An 18330-nucleotide genomic window follows, 5' to 3' on the forward strand; every position below is an offset into this window, starting at 1 on the left:
GACCAAATCCACATCTGCTGTCAAGACCTCTATAAAGAGAGTGGAGAATGCAGCCATGCCTTAGCAGTACTTTATTGTGCACATTTACATGTTCTCTGAATTAGTGTATCATAGGCTCTTGAAATCATCACATTCATGTAGCAAACTCTTCAACAATAATACCCTTTCACTTTTCACCACAATATATACAGTTAATGCTGACCTGTGGTAAAAGCAAGTTACAGCACTGCAGAAATGGATATATAAATTATACACAGAACTTGTACATGAAGAGTTAATCAAATTGCATACTGTTAAATGGGAGAAAATTACAAGAAATATGGCTAAAACTTATAATGGGAAATTCAAAATATACTTTTGGTATATAAAATCATGTACAATTAAAATTCCAGTGAAGTGCCTGTTTGTGGGGTTTTTCTTTTTTGCTTGAAACTACAATGTAGTGGAACAGGTTATTGCATAACTTGCCTTGGCAGCAGTTTTAGGCTGCCAAGAACCACAGAAACTGTCCTCAAATAAGCTATTGCCTTTCTTAAATCCTTCTCTAAACCTTGTTTCTTTCTTCTCCTCGACTTGTCATCTACACGACCCTCTTTCTCTACATCTATCCAGTCCTTCATATTTTCTTCTAGACTGACTCAGGCAGACTTCGGGTGACACAGTATAATCCTTACCAGACTCTTACCCTTTTCAACTATTGCACTTTCATCCCTGCAGACATACAAATCCCTTAAGCTGCTGCAACTTCAGTACTAACTGTTGTGTCCAGGCTGGACGAGCTCGGGGGGTTAGTAGGGGAACCTTTACATTCGTAGAGGTAACACCGGTGCTGTAGGCTGAATAATAAGAAAATAAAACACCAAGTGAAATATTGCGTAGGGACTTTGAGAAGTGTACAAATACTGTTGGTTTTTGTTAGTTCTCTAGCTTGATTCTAAATGCAAATACTGCAAGTTGCTAGACTAGGTAAAGCTTTTGTTGGGGTTGTCCAGACTAGGATTTAAGTGTTTACCGTCTTGCCACCTAAAATCCTAGCCTTCACCAAGCTTTGGTAACTACTTAATTATGCATGTAACAGGTGAAGATGTGTCCTAGAACCCAAAGAGTTGATCTGTAATGAGAACTCAACATTCACTGGTATGGAACAGAAATATCCAAAATCCCGACATGGGACAGTTGCTGTGGGGGGTTGGAGCAAACTGGACAGTGCATCTGCACTCTGCAAATGACACCTCTGAACACGGAACACAAGGAAGCTCCTACCACGGAACTCTGACTCAAACACCGCGTTAGACGAGAGCTGGCACAGCACTGGCAGTAGCGGAGGTCTCGCTCTCCTCCTCAGTGCTGGTCACACAAACAATCCTCGTTTACAAACTGCAGATCTTGGAAATCGTGGATGCTGTCCATTTAACAAGAGAAAGCACCATTAAAACTAAATATCATAGTTTTATTTCTCTGTGTGAAATGACCAAAAAATGATGGCTCCAGTGTTATGTTCTAAGTTTCCAGTTGCCAGCATGGTACTGCACTGTCGTACAACTGAATTCAAGCAAGGGTTCGCTGTCGAGGTTTTATTCGTGGATATAACTAAAAAAAACCAGAATAACAGTATTAGGCTTTGCATGGTTAATACCAGCTTAAATAATTTATAACTAAGGGGTGCTTATTAGGCAGAACTGGGTGATGCAGTGTTTTGGGGGGTGGGTTTTTTGTAAGCTTGAGGGTGTTCTTAGGCCACTCCTGAAAAACAAGAAGCAGGAGGAAAAGGGCTGATTTACTCCTGCCAATGGCAGCAGCATGGCTGCTCTGAAAATGACATGGTGCATTTAGCTCAAGATCCAGAACAGACAAAGGATGCTTTTACATAAGTACAAAAATTCCCAACTGAGCACTCTCGAGCTTATTTCCTGCTCTGCAAGGTTCTCCTATGCATTTTGTCCTCAGTAGCTCTCTACTTAGTCACCTTACATTCCTGGCCTCTCCTGAAAGGGTTCCATCTGTCTGAGCAGCATAAACTATGTGCTCACAGTTGTCATCATCAAGGCTTTTTCCTGTTTTAAACTCGCACACATCTATGTTCTTATCTTGGGCCAGGTATTAAAAATCTTCCCCAAGAACTTTCTGAACCAAGGCTTCAAGCTGCCTAATAGAACCACCACACTTTCCATAAAGGCTCTATATTTTAGCCAAGGAGGAGAAAAAAGTCTCATTAAAGCATAAACTATATTAAATATACTAACTTGCTCAGTGACAACCAGCACCAATCTCCTAACAATAGCCCCCTGTTTTTTACAACGGCACAGAGGCCAGAGAGAATAATCTGCTTTACCCCACTTCCTAGTGCTGTGGATGGTGCACAGAGGAATTCTGACTAAAGATCCATCTTTTGTTCGTACTTCAGGTGCACATGACAAATAGAAGGGAGAGGGTGAAAGAGCTTACCCCGAGGAGGTTTTTAGGCACATAGCCTTCCTTGTCATTGAGGCGGGCCCACCACCACTCCGTTTCATTGTCATCCTTGCGCCTCAGGATAGTGATGGCATCGCCCTCGTGGAATGACAGCTCGTCATTGTTCTGGGCTTCATAATCCCACAGAGCATACACCACCCCTTTATTCATCACTCCCAGCTTCTCCTGCACTCCTGTTAACAACACCAGATGGTAAAATAGCCTCTTTTTTTTTCCCTCTGAGATTTTTACTATTGACACGGTGGCCCAAATAGTAGCCTCCTGTTAATAACATTTCATAAACAGTTTTCAGCACTTCCATGATGAAATGCTGTCAGAAATTTAACTGCATGATAAAACAAAATCTTACAGAATAATTTAGAGAATGAGGTTTTTCTCTTTTATTATACATGCAGTGGAAACTGCTTCCTACAGCAGGCCTTGTACAGGGACACTTGAGGCTTTCAGAACTCACACAATGTCAGATCTGACAGAGCCTTAATGAAGCTTAAATCCTCTGATGGAAATTAAAAATTTGCTCCATTGAAGTGCTTGTCTTGCAAAATATATTTTAGTAACTACGCACTCCTGTAAATTAATTATTCATAAAGCATATTTCTTTCTTTGTGTGATCTGCTAGAAATTTGGCTATAGATTTCAGGTGATAATAGATAGCTCTGAATTTCAGCATTGGGATGAAAATCAGAGCACAGCACCCCTTCACAGAAACATGCTGCCTTGTCAAAATGCCTTGGAAACACCAACTCTTAATATCATTTCATGGGAAACAAAAGGCTGTTCCTACTGTTAGAATTCAGGCGACAGCCTGTGCATCTGGAAGTTAGGAGTCTCTCTATCAAAATACTTGACAACTCACTGTTATGGTCAAAACCTCCCAGTAGAAGCATTTCCTTGAAATGAAGCCAAATTAAAATTTTAAAATCTTAACATTTTAAGGAGCCTGTGAAGTAATTCAAAGCCCAGAAGGACTAAGACCAACATCACAGGGAAAGGTGATGCTGGTTTTAGCACTTTGAAAGCACAGGGACGTGATGGGCCATATCATCCGGTCTGGGGCCTAAGCAGATGTTTCACACAGATCAGAGGGACAAATCAGGATGAATCTTAGGAAAAGAGGTGGTGTCACAGCTTACCATACAAAAACTGGGAACACTGAATATAACCTTCTTCCATCTCCTCACACTTGTCTGCAGCAGTTTCTATATCACTTATAGTTGAAGCAAAAATAGCTGCCCCAGATTCAACCAGTAGTTTACAGAGATGAACACTATTGCAAGAAGCTGCACAATGCAAGGGTGTCCTGAAATAAAGCAAAAAAAAGTACATGTGAAAAAAGAAGTTTCCATGAATCCTAACTTTTATCTTGCCATTTACAAGACATCTTGCCTGTCTGTTTTAAAAGGAAATTTTTCTTTATGTTTATGGTATGTGTATGCATTGTCTAAAACCTGTCAAGCAGCTAGGGTGGATTTCAGGATTTGCCTGACTCCTTTACTCCAGTAAAGCCAAGCATTATGAAACAGATGATAGCAAAACTAATAATTTTCACAGCTTACAAAGCTGATGGGTGTGAAAGGGTATTTTCCAATACAAGGAAACCTTGAAAGGTAAAACAAAGTTGAGGATTCACACTCCCCTCCCCGCCAAAAAGACTTCAGGAATGCTACAGCTACCTGTAAGGTGAGATTCTTCAAGAACACCAATATCTGTAGTGGTATCTATGATGAAGAAACTTAAGCAAAATAACTTTTGTCATTTGTTATTTTTAGTTTAATTATTTCAGCATCTGAACAACAAATGCAACTCTACCACTAATTATCACAAACTGTAATCTAATTTATGGTTTAAGTGTGCTTGCTTGGGAGTCGAACACGCTGTAACCCTGCATTTGAGTTCATCTCCACCTACAGCTTAGAGAGTACTCATTTCATGGGGATAAAGAGGAAGGAAATTGTTCCCAGAACAGCTTTCAATTAAATTTTGAATGTGTATCTAAATGGTGCTTCTCCCAGATACTAGGTTAAAAATCTTGACACTTACCAGCCATCACTATCTGCTGCATTTACATTTACACCAAAATCAAGTAGGAACTTCACAATGTGATGATGACCAGCACACACTGCATTATGCAAAGGTGTAATGCCTTCATCATTTGGTTTACTGGGATCATCAACCTGTTGAAAACATAAAACAGTTTAGCACTTTCTTTTTCCTGAATACTGCATGGGGTTGCCATTGTTTAAAAGCTTACCTCATATATGATTCGTTGTACCAGATCAAATTCACCCTCCAAAGAAGCATCTAGGAGGAGAGCCAAGGGATTGAACTTCACTCTCAAACCATGACCTGTTCTTTCTGAGTTGGGTTTCTTCAAGTTGGTACGTTTTGTCTGAGTAAAGATGAAGGTTGGAAGGCATAATTTCAGGGTGTACAAGTAGAAAAAACTATTCATTTATGAATCTCGTCTTCCTTAAATGATATGTAGAGCTATGAAGTCATTTCTATTTAAGTCTCTAAATAAAAGGCTTGATACATTACTACATTTTATGCAGATAAAAACGAAAGCAAGCCAATATAGTTTCAAAGCTTCTAATTAAAGATAGTGAGTACAAGGCATGAAGTACTTAAGTCAGTGTTTTAAGCATCATCATCTTAATTGTATCTAATATAAGCTGTGCATATTACTCATGGATTATCTAAGACACTGAAAACTTTTGCTTAGCCTGGAAAGTACCACACAATTAAGCCAGAGTCTGTACTTGGAGGAATCAATGCCTTGAATTAGCAGGAGTCTCTATTGTAGGTCAGACCTGGCAAGTTGGGAGTTTTGTTGTAGGAACGAAAAGTACAGAACGTGAAGCTATTTTATGTGACATTCTAGCAGGTGTTATCAGAAGCAGCATTTTCAAGATCTGAAGCACTCTTAAATGTGTTTTGAGAATATTCTTTATCTCTTACATGTGTCCTTGTCACTTGCTGTGGAAAAAATAATCTATTATTAACTACTGCTTTTATAGAATGCTTTTAGTCTCTAGCTCTGTAGGATCTGTTTTCACTTAAGGTCCTATATAGGATGGCTATTTCAGTTTGGAAAATAAACCCTTCACATTATGAATAATATTTGTTGCTAGCATATCCCATTCTCCCAGAAGCCTCCCGGCCCTTATGCTCATGGAAAACCATACAAAGCCATATGCACACTGCAGTCGAATTCTCAGAAGAATGCAAGGTTCCTACCTGAATCTAAAAGTGAGGATGAAGCTTGGTTTCAAAGAGTGAGTGATATCACAACAACAAAGAATAAAATCAATTTTTTCCCTGTACTTTTCAATTCCCCAATGTGGTAGATTTTGGTAATGACAAGTATTTAAAATATTTTAGTGCAGCTGAGGGATGGACTTTGAAAGCAATTCAAAGTATGTGACAAGCCCATTAGAAAAACATTTCTGCTATCACAAGCCAGCTGTGCTGCTGCTGAAGTTAGTCCTCTTCCATCTCCTCTGAGAGGGGAAAAGGAGTGCAGTTTCCCCAGAAAAGCTATTTCAGCTTGCCTGCAAATTAAAAAGCTTCCCACTGACCTAACTATTTGTATGAAACTAATGGTAAGCTATATTTGAAGGCCTGAACAAATAAAAAAAAAAAAAAAAAGAAATCTCCAATTCCAGAATTAGTTCTACAACAAGAACCTCCAAAAAGTTGAGAAATACATACACAACCTCCTGTTACCTGTTTGCATACTTTCCTTATTAAGCAGTTAGAGTAGTAAAGACTCTAAACTAATCCATCAGAATTCTCCCTGGAACTCCCCTAGTTTTCTTTCCTTTTAATATCATGAGACTTCAAGTGCAAAGATACCACTGAGCACAAGCTTAGCATGTTCCAGTATGCTTAAGCACAAATCTAATTCTGTAGTTCACGAAGTTGTTCTTTTGCTTTGTTACTTACTGGAGGAAGTGGAGGAGGAAGAGCAGGTGGCAAAGGAGCTTCTTCTTCTACTGGAGAACTGACCTCTGGTGAGGGACTGGGTGACTGCTCAGTAGAAGGAACTATAGAAAGGTTGTTGTTGTTGTCTTCAGTTGTCTCAGGTGTTTGATTTGTGGTTTCAGTGCTTATCAACTCTTCAGTAGCAGGAGAAGGTAACTCATTGTCATTGGCATCAGACGAAGGGGGTGGTTCATCAGGGACAGGAACCGTAGGTTGCACGGGGATTGGTTCTTCAATATTGCCATTGGTGCTGGCGTTCCCATTATCAACGTCAGCTAAGTTGCCTATGAAGTCCTGTGGATTGCTTGGCTGATAAAAAGGAGCACTTTCTATCCCTCCAGCCAGGGTATTAAAGCGCTGGTACAATAATTTTTGTATATTTGGTCCACTCGGGCCCTCTGGCTCGGTGATGGAGCTGCGTTTCTTTAACGGCCTCGGAGCATTGGCCAATTTTCTCCTCAGAGCCTCGAGGTCAGCATCACTCTGATACCGTAGGGGCGAGTGCACAATAGGGGTGAGCTTAGTAGGACTGAGAGGACGGGGAATGTTTTCCACATTGCTGTTTTCACTGGGTGGTGGAGCATTTTCCAGCTCTTGATCTTTTTCAGTGACCTCATTCTGAGGCTGAGATTGTGGCTGTGAGGGAGACTGGGCAGGCAAAGAGCCATGAAGGAATGGCAAGGGTGAGGGAGAGGTTGAACCAGACTGTAATACAGGCTTTCCATAAACTGAAGAAAAGAAAGATGGAAAACAGTGAGGAGCTGTTCTTAAATTACATCATAAAATATTTATAAATAAATTATTGCTACTTGTTTGACACTGATACAGAAAGAAAAAAAATATTGTTCTGGGGACTGTCAAAGCAGAAATAAATACTTACCTGTTGGTGATGCTGATGCTTACAATTGTAAGCTACAAGGAGCATCTGGAATGTTTTTCCTCTTTCACGAGGAAACAGTAAGAGAAGCAAAACTCTCTTATCTAGACACTGTTTTTTCAACTTATTTATCAAAGTATTGATAAAGTATCCAGGCTATATTGTTCAAATTGCATGATGTTTTTTTTTTTAAATAAAAGGTAAATCAATCCATACTTATTGATAACCTCAAAAATATATTGAATGATTTTTCTGCTATGCTGCATACACAAAAATTACTTTCCTCGCAGATTTAGACAAGCTTTCCAAACTGATAGGGGAAGTCAACTAAGCCAAACAAGTAGATCTTAATGTATTTCAAAGGGGAAAAAAAGAAAAAATATATTCTACCTGCTTTTACTGACTTATTTAAAGTATTGTACACAGCTTGTTGGTAATTCTTTGGTGGTGTTGCTTGCTGAAGATACACTGAGTAGATGGAACTGGAGTTCACTGTCTGTGGCCCTTTTCTGGGAGACTGAGGTCTGGATCCTTTATCAGCGAGAAAAGGTCTGATTGCCACAGTCAAAGGCAGTTCTGGCCTGCCCTCTCCTCCTGGGAACAAGGGGGGACCAGAGGGTTGATACGTGGGGCTGGGAGGGACAGAAATTCTCTGCTGGATCTGCTGAGAGGAGCTGGGCTGGTGCACGTTGCTGGGCGGCGGGAGCGGAACCGGCCTCTGCCGATTTGCTATACTGGTGCCAGGTCTGGGCAGGCTGCCATCCTTCCTTCTTTCTAGAGAGTTTGTAGAACCTGTTCCTAAAGGAACTGGGCTTGGATAGGTCCCATAGTTCTGAGGCAGCTGCTTGCTTACACCAGGAACTGTTGGTGGCACCTTCCCCAGGTCAAGACCCTGTGTAAGAACAATAAATAGTATATACCATATAATTAAATAAAGTACTTCTGAGCAAGAACATTCCTTTTTCAACATACCATACTAGCAATCTTGTGGGACAGAAAAGGAGTCAACATAAACACTTTGTGTTCCTTTATCACTAGATATGATTCTACCTGAGTTTATCTGAGGATCTCATCATACCTCAGACAAAGGCCACTGTTGAAAGGCACTTTTAGCTGTAACACATTCATATAAATTTAAAACTATTTGCATGCATGCAAAGCCTGATTAACTTGTTCCAGGTTCCAGATTTCAGGGACTAGTTGATCTTGACAACACACACTGTCAGAGTTTACCAAACCAACTTAAAGACCAAGTCCTTATTCTTTAAAGATTACAGTCTTAAAGAATTCATAAAGTACTATCACAACAGCAAAGACAGATACCACTAGCAGTCTCACTGAAGGATGGATTTAATGACTTGTTTTGTGATATTTTTGAGAAAAAGAGTACACTGAAAAAGTAATAATCTATACAAAGGAAAAAAAACTAATAAAGATATTAATTAGAAAAACATGAAGGAGGGGGGAGAGGATTAGGAGAAGCAAAGAGGGAAAAGGGGAGACTAGATATGTAAAAGAACAGGAAGGAATACAAAGTACTGAAGTTAAAAGAAACCCACACATTTTAATGTGATAAGAACAGGAAGGAACAGAAAAAATATAATTTTCTTTATGACTTTTTAAATAAACAGCAGAAGGGAAATGGAATGTGTATCTACTTGAAGTGAGTTCAGCTATGAAAGCCAAAGGTTCATAATTTCAGCAAAGCAGATCTATAAATATATCACAGATGAAACCCACCAGCTTATCAGTACTTCCTAATACTGAAGTTGGCAAAGGCTGGCTGGATATAGTTCCTTGTTTTAAAGCAGTATCCATGCTTGATTCTTTCCAGTCTGTGTTGGAGATCTGAGGGGGTTTCACCACAGGGGCTGAGCTCTGTTTGAGTATCGGCCAATTTCCATCATTAGCTTGAAAAGAGACAAAAATACTAGATTTAAGATAATCCATACTAGCATTGCAAACAAGCAAAACAACATGTGAAATAAAATAGCTTAGATTACAGTGGGATTAGTTTTATTCTAGAAGTGAGATAAATCATTATTAATATTTGATTCAGGAATCAATATTGAAAGCCAAATCACTGCATAGAATGTGCTATTCACGACCTTTAACATTCAAATAGCACGGAAAATTTCTATAGAAAAAACGTGATCAAAATTTTGGCTTGAGTGTTGCATATTCTGCTATTAGAAAGCAAACACATTCAGAGTAACAATCTGCACAGAAACACTTCATCAACACAATTCTTTGGATACTTTCCAGAGGCAAAGTCAAACTACAGTAAATGTTAAGTCTATGTAAGCCCTGAGTGGACTTACTCCAAATTCAAACTATGGTTACCAGATTCATTCACCCAAAACAGGATGTAAAAACTGCCTTCAACAGCAGGGTGGAACAAAAGCACACATTCCTTTGCTGGAAGCGGTGGTTAACTCACCTTTTGTTTTTCCTCAGCATACTCACCTGATTAGAATTGCCCCAGAGATTTAATAATAAATAAATTTATAAAGTTAGCTGACAACTTTAACTCACAGTGTGAAGACACAAGTCATGGGCTTTTATCTTCATCATATGTAAAAAATCATGCATAGCTGCACATAAACTGAAGCAACAAATCCTTAATGAAGTCCTAGATGCATTGATGTTACTTTATTAACTGTGTGAGACTATTTAGTTTCAGTTCTCTAAGTAAGCAAAAGAGTTTAAGTAGCCTAATAATTTATATATAGTTTATAGTAACTAAATAAACCCTATGTTAGATCCTAAGGATTTGATTTGCCTTTAAAAGATTAAACATCAGGCATGTCTTCCTGTAAGGAGACTGGAGATCATTCCTCCATCCCTATGGCTTGTAATTGTTGTAGTGGAGCACTTAAATGTGTAAAGGTAACGTGTAACACGTAATTTACTTAACTATGGGATAGGAGCTAAAATGGAAGGGGATTGTGCATTTGTGGAGATTCAGTGAGATTTCTGGACCCCACAGTAATACAGTATCAAATAAAAACCAGGTATTTAGAGGCTAAGTTTCCTATTTCAGTTCTAAGCCTCTGGAAAATAGAATCAGCAGGACTATTTCTAGAATTCTCTGTCTAGTACAGTAGATAGTCTCAAAATAAGCTGCATAGGAACATTCTAATGACAGTGAATTTTCCATCGCCACTCTACCTTCTATTCACGAGTCTTACCCTCTTTGTTGAGTATCTCTCAAAACAGGACTAACACTTGCATATTTTTACTCTGAGAATACAGTATATAGTCCAGAAATCACTTTTCACACTTGCAAGCTGCCAGGAAGTAAAGTAATGAGGCCCAGCTTTAATACTGGCATTATCCACAAGCTGAAAATGTTGTGAATTTTGTTTGTTATTGTTTCTAACCATCTGGTTATGAAGAGTGAGACAAAAAGGTGTCCAAACACTTAGGCCCTAAATAATGGCAAATTTTTCAACTATGCACTGAATTAATCTTTACTGTACAAAATATACAAGACATTCTATACCTCCAATAAGGTTACAGTTCAGTAAAACCTTTGTTTTGAAGATCAGCGAAAGGTGTTATAATTGATTCATGCTAAACATGAAAGCATCTGGATCTGTAAGTTAGTTATGAGGAAAGCACTTACAGAAACAACAGCAAAAGACATGACACATTTAAACATCTTACCTGCAAATTCAACACTTTTCTTTTAGAAAGACAAATGCACAGAAACTTATTGTAAGCAGCATGTTTATCCCCAGATTCTGAGGTAACAGACTGGAAGTAAATTCAGACTCTCTCTCCTCTCTCTGACCTACACTGTGAGGGTGGGGAGTCAGTGGCACAAGCCGGAGAAGTTGTGGATGTCCCATCCCTCAAGCTGGTGATCAAGGCTAGGCTGGATGAGGCTTTGAGCAACCTGGTCTAGGGGGATCTGATGCCAACACCCTCCTGCTCTCAGCCACCCCACAGCCAATTGGGTCCATCTACCCCTCCAAATGCACCTTTTGCCTGTGCCTGTAAACGTAGCACCCAGTGCATTTCAGCTCTCACCAGGCCATTGTGCATTTACAGAAATAAGATAGTGACACACAGACACAAAAGGTTTTGTGCATTTTCTCTGACTTTCCCTAAAATTTTTGTAGGTCTGGATCCAGGTTACTTACTACAGCAATTGAAGCATGCTCCAGGTCCAATGGAAGGCACCAAGACTCTGGGTATTGACTTTGGCAGAGTGAGCTTTTATCCTAACTCTGGGGTCAGTGCAACATGGAAACTTGAGGTTGCCCACAAAGTAACTCAAACTAAGCCTCAAATTAAGTAACTCAATTAAGATGTATTTTATGCATCTATCCAATCCAAAATATACTAAAATGCTTTAGTGATTGCCAGAAATTTCTAACTGAGAAAATGTTGAGGTTTTTCAGAGAAAAAAACTCATCCCTGGTACACTACTCCAGTACTCCTGGGATGAATTTGCTGCAAATCTGTTTCCTTTAAAGATGAAAAGCAACTTCTCAACCAATTTACATTTCAACAGCATCATCTACACGCCAGACCACAACACAAGTTCTAAAGATGCTGTTTAATATGCATCTGTGTGCAAGAGCTCAGATGACCATATTAAAAACTGAGTTCTTAGCTAGCCAGAGATCTTCTACGGACTCACAGTGCTGGGTGTCAAACAGAGTAGGTGCCAGGCGGATGACATTGTGAACAGCAGACTGAAGAGAAGTGGGAGGTGACAGAATAGGATCCACTATTATGTCTAAATCAGAAACCTTCCAGGTGTCTGGAGATTTTTTCACACACCCACAGTCTGTCTCTACCGGACGCACCAAGGCAGATCCAGTTACACAGAAAAAGAAAGAAAAAAAGTGGTGGAAAAATTATAACAATGACAATGGAGAACATTAGAACAGGAACACTCAGATAATGAGAAATAAAAGCATGACAGTTGAAATAAATTCTCAATTTCTTTTCTTCCTGGGAGCATGTATGCTTCTCCTTACATAAATCTATTTTACAGAACTTCATTCAAGTATATTCAAAATAATAAATACAAAGTCAGTCCTAAGGCAGAATAATTACTCTTATAATATTAAAAGTCCCAAGGTAGGTCTAGAAGTGGATAAATATATTTTGGGAGGTAGATATTAAAATGTGTAGTTTTCAGTTGGTAAATTTAAAAGTTAGGAACTGTCCTTTTCCACATGTGGAAGAAGGATCCACGGATCTGAAAACCAAACTGTTGCAAATCTGTACCTTCACCCCCACAATTAAGTCATTCCATCTTCTTGAGACTTTTCCATAAAACACAGTGATGGGGTTTGCACAGATTTTGAATAATTTTAGCTGATAAAGGTATTGCTAAATCACTAATATCAATGGAAAATATTGGAGGCTTTTTTTTTAAGTTCTATTTGGCCAGTTTTACTTTCTGACCTTGGGGCTTTTTTGGGGGGCGGGGGGGGGGGGTTGCATTTCTGACATTCTTTCCTACAGAGAGGTTCAGATTGTATTCTCCCTCTCTTCCTCCCCATCTGGAAATCATGATGCTAATTTTGCTGGAATATTCAGTTTTAAGTCCTTGAATGTATGTGAATATTGCAACAGCTTTTCTCTCCTAGTAATTTCTTATCCCTTTTTGATCTCTCCTAGGAGACCAGGTAAAATAAGTCCTATGGTTAGACCAATGGAATCATGTATTTTTATTTGTATTATGTATATTTTCCTAGCTTATAATTTCTTAAGAATTATGATTTTTCTAAGATATGAGCAAACACGTGAGATTTGCTGGAATTGAGAAATTAAGGCACAAATATGACCTGCTTCCTTCAGCCTCCAACACAAATTAAATAATATTTCTATTTGAAAATTTTAGATGGAATTATTGACGGTGGGAGACATAGGAGCCAATTTCAGACACAAAGTTCTGGAGAGCTCTGGAGGGGCAGCTTCTTCACTAAATAGGGCAGAAACAAGTAAACAGCATCAATGTTATGGTTATTCCATTTCAGAAATGCTTAAAAGAGCACAAATGCCCACATCCCAGATGGAGCAAAAGCTCTCTTAGTTTTATTCTGTTTTTCTATTTAGTCTCCCGCTGAGAAATATTATTCTTATTATTTACTCATTAGCTTTGTTTTACTTGACAAAAAGCAACATAGTGTAAATAGTTATTTATAATACAGTTTTCCACAAAATTGATTTCATTACTATATTGAAACACACAAACTAATTGAAAAAGCTATTAAAGACACAACATAGAATCTGTGAAGAAAATGTGCCCCTTTTAGGGATGTACCAGACAGTAAAATTTCAAAGAAAACACTCAATTTCCTAAGAAAAATTCATGCAAAGAAGCAAAAATGCCACTGATGTCCAATTCATGGAACAGTATTAACACCCCTGAAACTTGCCTCCTCCCCTACACCAATTATGCCAACACTGGGTGTCTTAAAATTACTCCTTTTCTTTATTGCCCCTTTTCAAACCATATGTATTAATAAACATCACACAAGTACTTACCAGATTTTGATCTTCCGTGCGTTGAGTTGGGAGCAATGGTGAGAGACTGTGGCTTAACTGGATCTACTGGTACAGCATAAGTGCCAGCACTTGGAACTTGGATGTAAGGTCCTACTGCTGCCACCCTTCCTGAAGCACTCAGGGATGACTGGGGTGATGAAGTTCCATTAATTCGATTCAACTGAAAATGATCAGACAAACTGACACGTGAATGTCCATTTAATCCAGGCCTTTCTGCATGAACAGGGAGGTCTAAACTTTTAATTATCTAGAACCATGCACTCTAGCTAGGACACCTTACAATTAAGTTATCATACTCTACACTTCTACAAAAAGAGAAAAAAAAACTATGGTAGAAAGCACAAATTTTGTTCTTTAAAATCACCACCTCAAAAGTTAAATTTCTTAGTCACAGCATATACATCTCTTGTAGATAGCTATATCTCTGTAAGGTGTCTTTCACTGTGCCTTTCTCAAGCAAATGGTCTAAAATGAGTTCTTAAATGATCAAATATGTATGTGTTGGGTTTTTTTAAAGCAATACCTCCAGCTAGTAATACATAGGGAAATGCAGAATTCATCTCTTAAAATCTTTCTGACGCTCCAGACAACTATTAAGGCTAACTTTATCAAACTGTTTATATTTTTATCCATTTTCCATACTGGAAGGTAAGCATTTTATAAAACTGAATTTTTTAATGCATTCATGCTTTTAAACACGTGCTTTTAATGCTTTTAAAATGCTTTTAAGCACATAGTCATAATTTCCTTCCCAAAAATATAACCTTTTCTGACTTTTAATATAGTACTGTCTGAGTCATTAAGAAAAATAAAAGGAAACATATTCTGTCCTACAGTTTTTGGATACCTATGAGAAAACTTAAAATAGTTTTAAGAGACTTGCTACTTTTATCATTGGTAACTTTATTACTTGAGTGGGAAAAAGGGAGATTCTACGTAGTTTTTATAGGCCTTTGATAAACTGAAGTGTGGCCCTTTTAACAGTTTATCTTACAGGAATGTTTTCTTTTTGACGTGCCTCAACTTTTTTCTTGTACAGTCGTTCACGCAGCTCGTTGATTCTCTTGTCCATCATGGCCACCTCCATATTGCGTTTGTTCAGGAGTTCTTTCTGCTGCTGGAGCTTGGAGTTCTGCTCCTGGTTAAGCCGGTTACGGATCTTCAAAAGCAAAAAAAACAAAACAAATAAAACCCCACTTGTTAGAACAGTTCTCATTCTGTCTCTTGGCAAGATGGTTTGTAATGCAGTGTTAAAAAAACCCAAAGGAATTTGGATCAACAACTTGTTCTGGTGTCTCTACAGTTCCACACAATCTGTCAAGTTAGCGTGTGCAATCATGAACAACTCTTAGAAGAAAACAGTGAAAACATATCCTAAAAAAACCTAGTGGATGCCTATTAAATACATACAGACTGCATACCATTTATAGAGAATGGATTGTGGAATTAGGCAGAAAGACATTTCAGAAAATTCTACTGTGAAGAACTAAATCACAGAAAATGTTTGTTTAAAGTTATGCTTACCCAAGACAGTTTGTCTATCGGGAAAAGTAAGCGATACAAAACTTGTAACAGAAATTATGCTATTGATTCTGTTTCCAGATCCACATGAGACGTTGTGATGTCTGGAAGGGGTGTTAACTGAACTGCTTGTGCAGGGGCTCTGCACAGATTTTCCTCTCCGCATGGGGATTAAACTGAAACCTTCACAGCAGTTTTCCAGTACATTATGAGGTGGATTACTTTTACGGTTTAAATCAACCATGACACTCTTTATAATTACTTCTCTTGCTTTGCTGTTGGCATTTTTTCACACCTTCAATAACTCAGACATTGTCTCAGTGTTCTTATTTTCATGGTCATGTTACAAGCAAAAAACACCTGAGGCAAATTTAAGTCTTGATAAACACATATGGGATCATCGCAAATCACAAGAGAGAAATCTTCATCTATTGAGCATCTTTGCACTTAGAAATACTCAAAGGCAGATATGCCTTGTACAAAGGGGGAAGGGGTAAAAAGAGAAAAAAAGGACACTTATTCCTAATGCATGAAAACAGGATTGATTGAGTTCTGCTGTATTTGCTCATATAAATAAATGAGACTAATTTTTAAATTTAAATTAATTTTAAAATATGAAATATATTAGAGCTGTTAGCTTGGTCACAATAAAGTATGAGTAAATAAAAAAGCCCCAAAATCCTGATACATTAGCACACAATTTGACAAAATTTCAATGTAAACTAGATACTTAACTACTCGTGTGAGAGCTACACTCTGGATATAACAATCTTCTTGCAGGAGATACACAATATTGATGCAGGGAACATTGTGTGAATATATTACAACTATGTTGCCCTATCTAGCGCAGGGAATGTCATGCAGCTTGTATTTTTAATTACACTATTAAAACATGCTATTTAATTCCCATGTATTTTGTTTATTCACACCAGAAAATATAGGTATATTTTTACAATACACTTTTAAAATTACAGTCATGTCTCCAAGTTAAGATGATATGTAAGTGAGCTTGCTATACCCAGATCAGTGCAAAATAGAAAAGTACCAAAATTAAGTTTCACAAAAAATTTTTGAGAGAGATTAAAATGAATAATAAGTTATGTAGACTTTGAGTATTTTAGTATTAGGGCCTGAGAGGCTCCCTTCAAAACATCTGCACACTTTTTATCATTACGTGTATAAGAAACAAAATAGTTTTTCAGGCTAATGAAGTTTTTTCTGAAAAAAAGGCTGTAGGCCAACTATAACCTCACATATTAACAGCATTCCAATACACTACTTTTATAAGATGTCACAGAACCAAACTGCCACCCATAAGGGCAGTAATAAAACTTTTAAAATCCACAGTTGTAATTCAAATACATGTTTTTGTTACTTACCTGTAGCTCTTGATACAACTTTTTTAATTCTACTGCTGCAGGCCCTGTCATTTGTCCATTGTAAGACTGAAACCCATTCAGTTTCCCTTTCCTTAAATCCTCCAGTTGCTGAGTGAGTTGATCCACTTTTAACACTGCAGCCTGCAGTTCCTGCTGCTTTTCCTGGAACATGGCACTTATATGCTCAATTTCAGTTGCTAAAATTAACAAGATAAAAATAACAAAAACCAATTAAATAAACCAGAAGTTGTTAAATTTTTAATTCTACAAGTACTAGCAAATACACCATACTAGCTCTACATCTAAAATACATATAAAATATTTGTATTGCAAATTTGCTAACAGCCACAAGCTTTCCTAATGGTTAGAGAACAGACTTATTCTGACATTATGTTTGACTGTACAACACTAACAAAAAGTTCTGTTGCATACAAATGTCATGGAAACACAGAACCTCCATAAAATAAAAAAAGTTGTACCTAAAAACCTGCTCCAATGCTAGAGTGACTTAAAACATAGGATTATTTGTTAGTCATGCAGTGAACAGTAAATAAATTAAGAATTCCACATACACAAATTGCCATTCATCATCTTGCTATAGTCCACTTGTCCTCTCATGGCACGGATTTTTTTCAGCTTTGTCTCTTGGGTTTCAACACGTTCTTTAAGTTTTTGGAGCTTTTCACTCTCAGAAACAGATTGCTGCTGGCGACGTTCTTGCTGCTTCAGGTAACGCAAACGTTGCTCCTAAAAAAAGGAGGTTTTAAACAAAAGAAATCTGTTACCCGTTTATTAAAAAAAAAACCCTAAACCATTAGCTTAGAAAACCCTCTAATTTTGATCAAGTTTTCTACTTCCACAAATCAGAAAATGTTGTATTTCATTGCAATATATACCAGCCCTAGAAAAAACTCTTTAACATCAATTAACAAATCTGCTCTTTTAGAGCAGAGATTCAAGATTTTAGACAAAAAACCCCATATTTGCATAGATATGCGAATACAGCCCTAGACTGAACACTCATTTAAATACATCTGTGATGCTTCCTCTGGCATTTGTTTTCTGCCACTATTAACAGTTTTCTTGCTGTTGGCAAAATAAATTTCCAGTGCTGTTACCCAGCTTCCCAAAGATGACAAAGTATGTCCAACAGACCATTTTAAGCAAGATGAACGGCTGTAAGAAAATGTTCCAATTCTAAATAATAATTCTTCTGCTGGGTGCACAAGGAAAAATATTTTTTTAGTATTATTTTCATCAAGAAAGAACAACAGAACCAGTAGGTTGACTCTTAGGTATTCCAAGCATCAAAGGCACGCTGTATAATACTTCCAACAACAGTGTCAAAACCATTAAACCCCCTCCCCACTCTGCAAACATACTTAGATTCTTCTGTCTTTGAGACATGGAAATGCAATACATAAATTTTTATGAATTTGGCATATTCTCACCCCACCCCATTATTACTCTACTGAATGAGCCACTAAAGATGAGCACAGAGTCAAGCCTGTTCTGCCACAGATAATGAAGGGGGCCACACAGAGATAAACATACCCTAGCAAT

General features: G+C 37.9%; 1 protein-coding gene across 8 annotated transcripts in view; it reads right to left on the minus strand.

Moving 5' to 3' along the window:
* Positions 1-56: 56 nt before the first annotated feature.
* Positions 57-18330, minus strand: part of PPP1R13B (protein phosphatase 1 regulatory subunit 13B) — an 82267-nt gene continuing 63993 nt past the window's right edge. For 6 of the 8 annotated variants that reach the window (XM_018907166.3, XM_030240049.2, XM_018907173.3 and 3 more), the window contains 13 exons: positions 17340-17514; positions 16768-16964; positions 14862-15026; positions 13847-14027; positions 11985-12140; positions 9074-9243; positions 7724-8225; positions 6418-7184; positions 4724-4861; positions 4513-4646; positions 3606-3772; positions 2446-2645; positions 57-1590 (listed from right to left, as the gene is read on the minus strand). In XM_018907166.3, the coding sequence (XP_018762711.2) occupies positions 1549-1590; positions 2446-2645; positions 3606-3772; positions 4513-4646; positions 4724-4861; positions 6418-7184; positions 7724-8225; positions 9074-9243; positions 11985-12140; positions 13847-14027; positions 14862-15026; positions 16768-16964; positions 17340-17514 (2994 nt within the window). In that variant the 3' untranslated portion in view covers positions 57-1548. The remainder of the gene's footprint in view (positions 1591-2445; positions 2646-3605; positions 3773-4512; positions 4647-4723; positions 4862-6417; positions 7185-7723; positions 8226-9073; positions 9244-11984; positions 12141-13846; positions 14028-14861; positions 15027-16767; positions 16965-17339; positions 17515-18330) is intronic. The other 2 variants (XM_030240052.2, XM_030240051.2) reach the window with 2 other exon arrangements.

This window comes from Serinus canaria, chromosome 5 (genome assembly GCF_022539315.1).
Source record: "Serinus canaria isolate serCan28SL12 chromosome 5, serCan2020, whole genome shotgun sequence".
Taxonomy (NCBI): domain Eukaryota; kingdom Metazoa; phylum Chordata; class Aves; order Passeriformes; family Fringillidae; genus Serinus; species Serinus canaria.